We start from the raw sequence: 9,002 nt of genomic DNA on the forward strand, positions 1-9,002 counted from the left end.
GGCCAGCCTGGTCTACAGAGTGAGTTCCAGGACAGCCAGGGCTACACAGAGAAACCCTGTCTCGAAAAACCAAAAAAAAAAAAAAAAAAAAAAGAGAACTTTCCTCAGATGGTAGATGACTAAGCTTGAAATGGTATTTGATTGGATGAATCTTAACTTGATATAGCGTGAATATTTTTATTAGGTAGTCAATGAGCTTCCATTAAATGACAGTAATGAATTGCTGCCTACATATTCTTCCATCTTCCATTGTTCAGCTGAAATGTCAAGAAAGGAAACTCTTTTCGCTGGGAGTGTGGGTCATTGGTAAGGTAGTCACTAGCATTGGGAGGGTTGCGGCTGGCTCCACAGAGAGGGAGAGAATGAATGAATATCTATTTGCTAATCCAAACAAAATTAGAGAGCAAACAGATGTAATCACAGAGAGAAATGATTTTAAATTAACTATCTGGATTGCCTTTGTCACTAATTTTAAATTATAAATACAAATAAATAAGGGCCATTAGTAGTCTCTTGATTTAGCTGAGGCTTATGGCCAGCACCACCTGTCTCCCCGGAGTTTAATGGAATGTCCTTAGCTAGTGCCAAAGTGAAGTTCTTTCAAGTGTATGCCTCCTCTCTCTACAGTTGCGGAAACAGACAGGCGCTCGGATTGATGTGGACACAGAGGATGTAGGCGATGAGCGAGTGCTGCTTATCAGTGGGTTTCCTGTTCAGGTGTGCAAGGCCAAAGCAGCAATCCATCAGATCCTGACAGAAAACACCCCAGTGTTTGAGCAACTCTCAGTCCCTCAGAGATCTGTGGGCAGAATCATAGGTACCACTGGACAGCCTCCTCTGCTGTTTGCTTTATTCTTTACCTTTGCCTGTCTTTTCTGAGGGTTTCCTGGCCTCCCCTTCAGCAGTTAGGAAAAAAGACACACTTAGTTCAGAGCTTTACTTTTTTTTCAGAACTGGTGTTGGTTTTTTGGTTTTTTTTGTTTGTTTGTTTGTTTGTTTGTTTGTTTGTTTTTTTAAAAAAAGAAAGAAAATCAAGAAGCAGTATGATCAGAGTCTTTCAAACAGGTTTGTATGGGTCAGCAAGGTGGCTCTGTGAATAAAGACACCTACTGCCTAAGCCTGATAACCTGAGTTCCATCTGGGGCCCCACATGGTGGGAGGAAAGAACCCAGTCACCCTCTGACCTCCACACATGTGCTATGGTACACTCTGGTCCACACAAACACACACACATGTACACAGAAAATAAAGATTTAATTTTTTAAAATAGTCTTTTATAGGGATGCTGAGATGCCCAGAGTACCCTAGACTTTTGAAGACAGTGGTCCAGAGAGTACCTGTTATGCTTTTCCCTGGCCCATTCTTTAGTGCTGCTATTAGAGACGATTCTGAAACACCCTATGCCATGTGTCTTACAGATGAAAATCTAAAGTATAGTTGCTTTGTAGCCAGAAAGTGAAAATGACTTGAAGTTAATCTATCTGAAGCATAAGTTTAAATAAAATGGTTAAAATAGAGTCTTATATTCTCTTTTCTCCTGTAGTTATTTCAGTAGCTCCTTATTCTCATTTACTGTCTTACATTCTATCAAACTGGTTATGACCCTACTCCTTTCTGTAACATGGAAAGTAGTGATTTCCCTTATAGTGATTGTTGGCCTTGAAGAAAGAACAGTTTTTCTGTATTAATGTAGGGAGAGGCGGTGAGACAATTCGTTCTATTTGTAAGGCTTCTGGAGCCAAAATCACTTGCGACAAAGAATCAGAGGGAACCTTACTACTCTCACGACTTATAAAAATCTCAGGAACACAGAAGGAAGTGGCAGCAGCTAAGGCAAGTATACCTGAGAATAAGGGTGACCCATCTGGCCATCCTGTCAGTATCTGACTAACACAGAACTAACCCTCTCTTGTTTTCCACAGCATCTGATACTGGAGAAAGTTTCAGAAGATGAAGAACTTCGGAAGAGAATTGCCCATTCTGCAGAAACCAGAGTCCCACGAAAGCAGCCAATCAGTGTGAGAAGAGAGGAAGTGACAGAGCCTGGTGGAGCTGGAGAAGCAGCTTTATGGAAAAATACCAATTCTAGCATGGGACCAGCTACACCCCTGGAAGTTCCTCTCCGCAAAGGAGGTGGTGATATGGTTGTTGTAGGACCAAAAGAAGGTTCCTGGGAGAAACCTAATGATGACAGCTTTCAGAATTCTGGTGCCCAGAGCAGTCCAGAGACGTCCATGTTTGAAAGTATGTAATGAAGAGGAGCCTATTAACCATATGAAAGACAGGAGTACTGGATTTAACTGGTTTAAAATAGGAAACAATTAAAAATTCTGTTTTTGTGATTTCATCTCTGTCATCATAGATAATGCCTTTCTGGTAATATTTTACTTAGCTTAATACCAAACATTAATAAATTTTGAGTACAACTAACAAAAAAAAAATAAGATAGAAATATGTTGACAAAGGAAACAGATCTGAGTAATACATCAAATAATTAAATTTTATTATATCCTCTTTTTTCACATATTTTATGTGTATGTATGTGTGTATGCGCCCTCATGCATGTGCATGTGTACATGCATATGTGTGCATGTATATGCTGTGCCCTATGTGTATTCATGCAGAGATGGGATGGAATGAGTGTCCATACAAGTGCATGTATACATGTGCACGGGAGGCTAGAGACCAGCTTTTCGTGTTGCTCCCCCAAACCATTCACCTTCTTTTTTTTTCAGACAAAGCCTCTTCACTAGGACCTAGGGCTTGCTGATTAGACTAGACTGACTGGCCTCTGAGCCTCAGGAATTCCACCATCTGTGCCTCCCTGGCACAGAGGTTGGGATTACAAGCATGTGCTACCATACCCTGATTTTTATGTGGGAGCTGGGGACAGTCCTCATGCTTGCATGGCAAGTACTTGACCAACTGAACCATACTTTTTTTCTTAAACACTTACTTTAAATCATTTTTGCTTTATCTTGAGAAATTTCATGAGTACACAATATTTCTTGCTATCTAACATTCCCCTGTGCTTCCCCAATGTATCTTCCTCCCAGCTTCATTTTTTTATAATCCATACATCCAATTAGTGCTACCCATATGTGTATGAGTATGGGGCCATCCACTGGGGCTTGGGTAACCTATGAGTGGCCACATTCCCAGAGAGAAGTGACTCTCCATCCCCCAGCATCCAATAACTGCCAATATTTCCTCAGCTAGGCATAGGGCCTCAGGAGCCCTCACTGATCCATGCTAGCATTGTAACTGGCTTGATCTTATGCAGGTAACCACAGCTTCTGTGATTTCATGTGTGCAACCACCTTATAAATCCAAAAGACACATTTCACAACTTCTTATACTCTGGTCCTTAAATTCTTTCTGTCCCTCATTCATGGTATTCTCTGAGCCTGGGTAGAAGGTGGGTTTGGGGTTGTGTAGATCTCCCATTTGTTGCTAAGCACTCATATCTAGGCATACTTTTTTGCATAAAAGTTCTCAGCCCAGTTTTTGTTGCCTGTCTCATTACTGTTTCTAGATGTCATTGAAGAATGAAATGGCCATCGGTTTCCTCTTCTATGCAAAGATGCTAGCTTGAACAAGAAAGGGCAGAGCCCCTAAAAGATATTAATGGGCTTGCCTAGGTTCACATAATACATCCCTGGTAGAATAATAGAATCTGGAATGAGAAGAATCGCTGCCTGTGTACTTTTTTATTGATCCTGCCAGACTTAACAGATGGAGGCTTAAGCTTCACTTTAATTGATGCCTCATTTGAGTACGTGGAGAATGATAGTATAAACCTAGTTACAGAAAGGCATAGACGATAACTCGGTACCTTTCTTCAGGACATTTTTGTATGATTGCCAAGTTGTCTCTAACCATTTCTAAAATGGTAAACAGCCACTGAGTATTTGACTCTTTCATCTCCCTGATGCAGTCTCCCCATTCCAATCAAAGATGGTACTGATACGGTCACCATCCTTACCCCTGTGTTCAGTTCCCAGTCCTGACTTCAGTTTCCATGCTGATGAGTACCTAGAAGTCTACGTTTCTGCTTCTGAACACCCTAATCACTTCTGGATCCAAATCATTGGTTCCCGCAGCCTGCAGCTGGATAAGCTTGTCAGTGAGATGACCCAGCACTATGAGAATAGTCTGGTGAGTTGCCACAGGGAGAAAGCTAGTCTGGGGCTTTTTTTTTTTCACTGTAACATATTCTCTTCCTCTGTTCTTCTGTTTATTAGCTACAACTTCATAATAACCCCCTCGACTTCCTATCCCCACAAATAGCCTGAAGACTTGACTGTGCATGTAGGAGACATTGTAGCAGCACCTTTATCTACAAACGGTTCCTGGTATCGAGCCCGGGTTCTTGGAACCTTGGAAAATGGAAACTTGGACCTCTACTTTGTTGACTTTGGAGATAATGGAGATTGTGCACTAAAGGATCTCAGGGCTCTCAGGTGGGTTCAGAAGCCAGTATGGAATCTGCTAGGAACCCAACTGTTGTCTTACTCCCGGCCATAAAGCTGTGAGCTATTGGGCGGGTGCAATGGCTCAGTGGGTAAGAGCACTGAGTGCTCTTCTGAAGGTCTCGAGTTCAAATCCCAGCAACCACATGGTGGCTCACAACCACCAGTAATGAGATCTGACGCCCTCTTCTTGTGTGTCTGAAGTCACCCTCAGTGTACTTATGTATAATAATAAATTCTTTAAAAAAAAAGTTGTCGGCTATTGGCACACTTCATCAAGAGAATTTAGAAGGGGACATATGGTATCTGGGATTCTAATTTCAACTTCTTTGATTTTAGGAGTGACTTTCTAAGCCTCCCATTTCAAGCAATAGAATGCAGTCTGGCACGGGTTGCCCCCACAGGTAAAGCAGTCATGCCATCTATTGATTTTTAACTCCAAATGAGTAACTTTCATACCACACATAAAATGAATTCTCACGTTCCCAAGCTTTTTGAGTTTTGGAAACTCTAGTGCCTTTTCCTTATCAGCACTAGAAAGCACAGAAACTTGCTTGGCAGTCAAATGCAAACCCACCAGAGAAGAACATAACTATATTTCTGGGAAGAATAATGTAGTTTCAGTTTCTCTCCAGGCTGTATTCCTATTCTTACCAGCACTGACATACTCTTTTCTGCTCTGAGGCTCAGCCCCCCCCCTTCCCCTATGATCTTTTTCCAGGTGAAGAGTGGGAAGAGGAAGCTCTAGATGAGTTTGACAGACTCACTCACTGTGCTGACTGGAAGCCCCTGGTGGCCAAGATTTCTAGCTATGTCCAGACTGGAATCTCAACTTGGCCAAAGATCTATTTGTATGATACCAGTGATGAGAAGGTAAGGGTGGGGCTCATACACTGCTTACTGTATCATCCATATCTTCAGTCCCAGAAACCCTTACCTGATATCACTTCTACTTTGGAATATCTGCTAACCATCTCACCATATTTCAGTTGCAAATTTGCTCTCCCTTACAAAAAACATTCATTTTTCATTTTCAGAAGCTTGATATTGGGCTAGAATTAGTTCGTAAAGGGTATGCAGTTGAACTTCCTGAAGACATGGAAGAAAACAGAACTGTCCCAAATATGTTGAAGGACATGGTAAGTCGTTGTCATTTAAGGTGCATCTTCCAGGAAAGTCTAATGCATAGGGGCACAATGAAAGTGTGTAGCCATAATATTTTATCAGTTTTACAAGATTTTAATGAGTTTTTCATATGTATGTGTGTGTTGCCTACATGTGTATCTTTATACCACTTGCATGTAGTGCCTGAGGAAGCCAGAAGAGGGGTTTGGATCCCCTGGAACTAGACTTCACAGTTGTAAGCTGTTGGGAGGTGCTGGAACTAAACCTGGGTCAACTGGAAGAACAATACTGTTAGCCTCTGTGCCATCTCCATAGCCCTTAACTGTATTTTAATCGTGTGTGTGTGTGTGTGTGTGTGTGTGTGTGTGTGTGTGTGTGTGCCAGATGTGTGAGTATCCAAGAAGGCTAGAAGCATTGGATCTCCTGAAGGTGAAGTAACAGGAGATTGTGAGTCATTTAACATGGGCTGGGGATCTATCTCAAGGTTTACTTCATTTTCCAGGCTGATTAAAAATGTGATTAAAGGCATCATCTTTCTCAGCAGCCAAAAACTGCTTTAACCAATACCTATGATCAAAATAATAGGCCACCAGTCAAGATACTCTACTTTTTCTCTTCTTCCATGTCCTAAGGCCACAGAAACAGATGATTCTCTTGCAAGCATACTCACTGAAACAAAAAAGAGCCCTGAAGAGATACCACATACCCTGTCCTGCCTCAGCTTGTCAGGTATAAACAGCGGTAATTTCATACAACATCTGTGAAAAGTACCTTTTCTGAGTCTGTCCATATTAGAGAGGTTAAATTGAAAGTTGGTTCTGGGATTGGGGAATGTGGCTTGGTTGATAGAGTACTTAACTAGTATTCACAACCCCCTGGATTATGTTTCCAGCTGAGTCTGACACACTTAGGAGAGGGACATAGACCTATAATTCCATCATTGGTGAGTGGAGGGAGAAGTATCACAGGGTCATGGTCATACTCAGCTACATAGACAAGTTGAGGCCAGCCTACACTCCATGGGATCCTATCTAAAACTGAAAACCACTTGGCTCTTAGGAGAACCACCCATTTTTCTCCTGAGCCTCACTAGCAGTGCCAGTTAGAATAAGGCAATCTTGCTTCCTTGTTTCTACTTGGTAGAAGCTGCCTCTATGTCTGGTGATGATATCCTTGAAGACGACTTATTCTGAAGTCTGGGCTTCAGCTGCTGGACCAGCCATCTGCTTTGCTGTGTGAGTGGTGCTGTCATCTATCTGTAGCAACAGGAAAGTAACGGGGATGACAACACCCTCTTCCCTGTGCTCCTACGTGTGTCCGCTTCTCTGCGGCATCTTTAATGCAGCTTAACTTGCTCTCAGAGTCCTTTTAAGTTTCTTGTGTCTATGTCTTTGGCAGGATGTGGTGCCAAGAGAGAGGAGTCTATGATAGAGATCCATGAAGTCCTTTACTTCACATGGTGTGGCTTGCTGTGGATCAAATCCATTTTTTGTTTAATTGGATCTACCAGAAAGTGACAAGTGGAGGCAAATGGAGACAGATTTCTCCACTTCACTCCTCTGGTTCCTCCCCTATCTTTCAATGTTTGAATGCCGTATAATTCCCAGCCTCTCCATATCAGGTTCAGTTCCCTCTGCCAGTAATAATTTGCATTACTGCTGGGCTATGTTTTTGAGGCTGAGAAACAGCCAAGGTTTGGGCATTGGAAGTGATGATTCTGCAGATTTCTGACTCGACTTATCAGGTGACTGTAGTTATAGGAAGTATTTGGTGGAACCAGAAGACTGCAGTTATCAGGAGATAAGGCAAAATCAGCATAACTATATTTAAAAGCCTCATAAAAGGGGAAGAGAGTACTACCTCTCACCCACAGTTGCCGAGGTTATTGGAGATGGGTTTTTTGAAACAGTCCTCCAGCTTTCTTTGTGAACTTCAGTTAAAATACAACTAGAAGGGAGAAGTATCTTAGGAAATATGTAAACATGTGTTACAAATATGTGTCTATGTATACACAGAACTAGAGAGAAAGAATGAATGTATAGTTCTGCTTAAATAATTTGGGGAATGTTTGCTAAATAAAGTTCTCAAAAATTATCCAAAAACACATACTCAGTCACAACGTGGAAGTAGGCCTGTGGGTAAAGTCTCTCCTGAGTAAGCCTTGGTAGTAATTGCCAGCACCTCACATACGGAGGCATCTTGAGACGAATGTCCTTCCCATACAAGTATTCACACTCTTCCAGTAAAGTCACTGCAGAAGTCCACTACTCCCTCAGAACCATAACCAGTTTCAGCTATATACACAAACCTGCTTACACTGTAAGAAAAGGCCTGTACTAGGGTTCTAGAAGTGGGTCTTCACTTTACTTCTAGCGCCTTTCCATTGCTGACAGTAGTGCAAGACACCACTGAGACTTGTGACAGTACTTAGAATTAAATACAGAATGCACAGTGATATAACAAATGAACTTTAGGAAACAAGGCAAGGTGAACTGGGAAATCTAAACTGAACACATGGATGCCTTATATAGGCTTCTCTAAACTCTAGTGTTAGTAGCCATGCCTGGTGTCCCAGACCTATACCCAGCCTTTGAAGCCAGTGAGAGAGTGTGAAAGTTCAAGGCCATGCCTAAGCAACTTAGTAAGATGCTATCTCAAAAAGAGGCTAGGGATGTAGCTCAGTGGTATAGTGTAGCATGCCAAGTTAGCAGAAAGACATCAAGGAAGGAGTAGTTTGAGCATCTCTTATACTCTAGAGAAACCTAGACAGGCCCCTATTAATGTTCCAAGTTCTGGCTGTAGTGAACCATTGAAGTGTGTTCAGCCAGGCATTGGAGTTACTACACAACAGACTCTGGAGGCCATTTTGTCTCTAGTTTCCTCGGTGCTCTTTTCCCTCAGGGATAGAGGTCATAAGACCTGCAGTCAATTCTGTAAAAAGCCTATTAAAACCAATTGTGTGGGACTAGAAAGATGCTCAAAGGTTAAGAACACTGTCTGCTCTTGTAGAAAACCTAGGTTCAATTCTCACCACCCACATGGTGACTCACAACCATCTTTTAATTCTAGTCCTAGGGGACCTAGTTCTCTCTTCTAACTTCTGTGTGCACCAGGTATGCATATGGTGTACATGTATACATGTAGGCAAAACATTCATGTACATGTCTAAAATTTGAAAAGAAAATTTAGAAGTAAAATATGGTACATACCTATTCTCAGCACTTGAGAGGTTTAAGTGGAAAAATTAACTTAAGGTCTGTCACTGCTACACAGTGTATTTGAGGATAGCCTGGGCTACGTGACACCCTGTTCCCCTCCCCCCCCCCCCCCCCAAAAAAAACAAAGCCCTTTTTTTTTTCTTTTTTTTTTTTTGGGCTGGTGAGATCGCCCCCTGGGTGAAGGCAC

At 42.0% G+C, this 9,002-nt stretch overlaps 1 protein-coding gene across 2 annotated transcripts in view; it reads left to right on the forward strand.

Moving 5' to 3' along the window:
* The window catches only part of Tdrkh (tudor and KH domain containing), a 22,265-nt gene extending 13,456 nt beyond the window's left edge, over positions 1-8,809 (forward strand). Inside the window, exons 4-14 of one of the 2 annotated variants that reach the window (XM_029475471.1) lie at positions 628-817; positions 1,694-1,833; positions 1,923-2,244; positions 3,998-4,158; positions 4,291-4,463; positions 4,812-4,876; positions 5,194-5,345; positions 5,510-5,611; positions 6,230-6,326; positions 6,741-6,832; positions 6,996-8,809. In XM_029475471.1, the coding sequence (XP_029331331.1) occupies positions 628-817; positions 1,694-1,833; positions 1,923-2,244; positions 3,998-4,158; positions 4,291-4,463; positions 4,812-4,876; positions 5,194-5,345; positions 5,510-5,611; positions 6,230-6,326; positions 6,741-6,790 (1,452 nt within the window). In that variant the 3' untranslated portion in view covers positions 6,791-6,832; positions 6,996-8,809. Of the gene's footprint in view, positions 1-627; positions 818-1,693; positions 1,834-1,922; positions 2,245-3,997; positions 4,159-4,290; positions 4,464-4,811; positions 4,877-5,193; positions 5,346-5,509; positions 5,612-6,229; positions 6,327-6,740 lie in introns of both variants that reach the window. The other variant, XM_021158722.2, reaches the window with a different exon arrangement.
* Positions 8,810-9,002: the final 193 nt, after the last annotated feature.

Source organism: Mus caroli, chromosome 3, assembly GCF_900094665.2.
Source record: "Mus caroli chromosome 3, CAROLI_EIJ_v1.1, whole genome shotgun sequence".
NCBI lineage: Eukaryota > Metazoa > Chordata > Mammalia > Rodentia > Muridae > Mus > Mus caroli.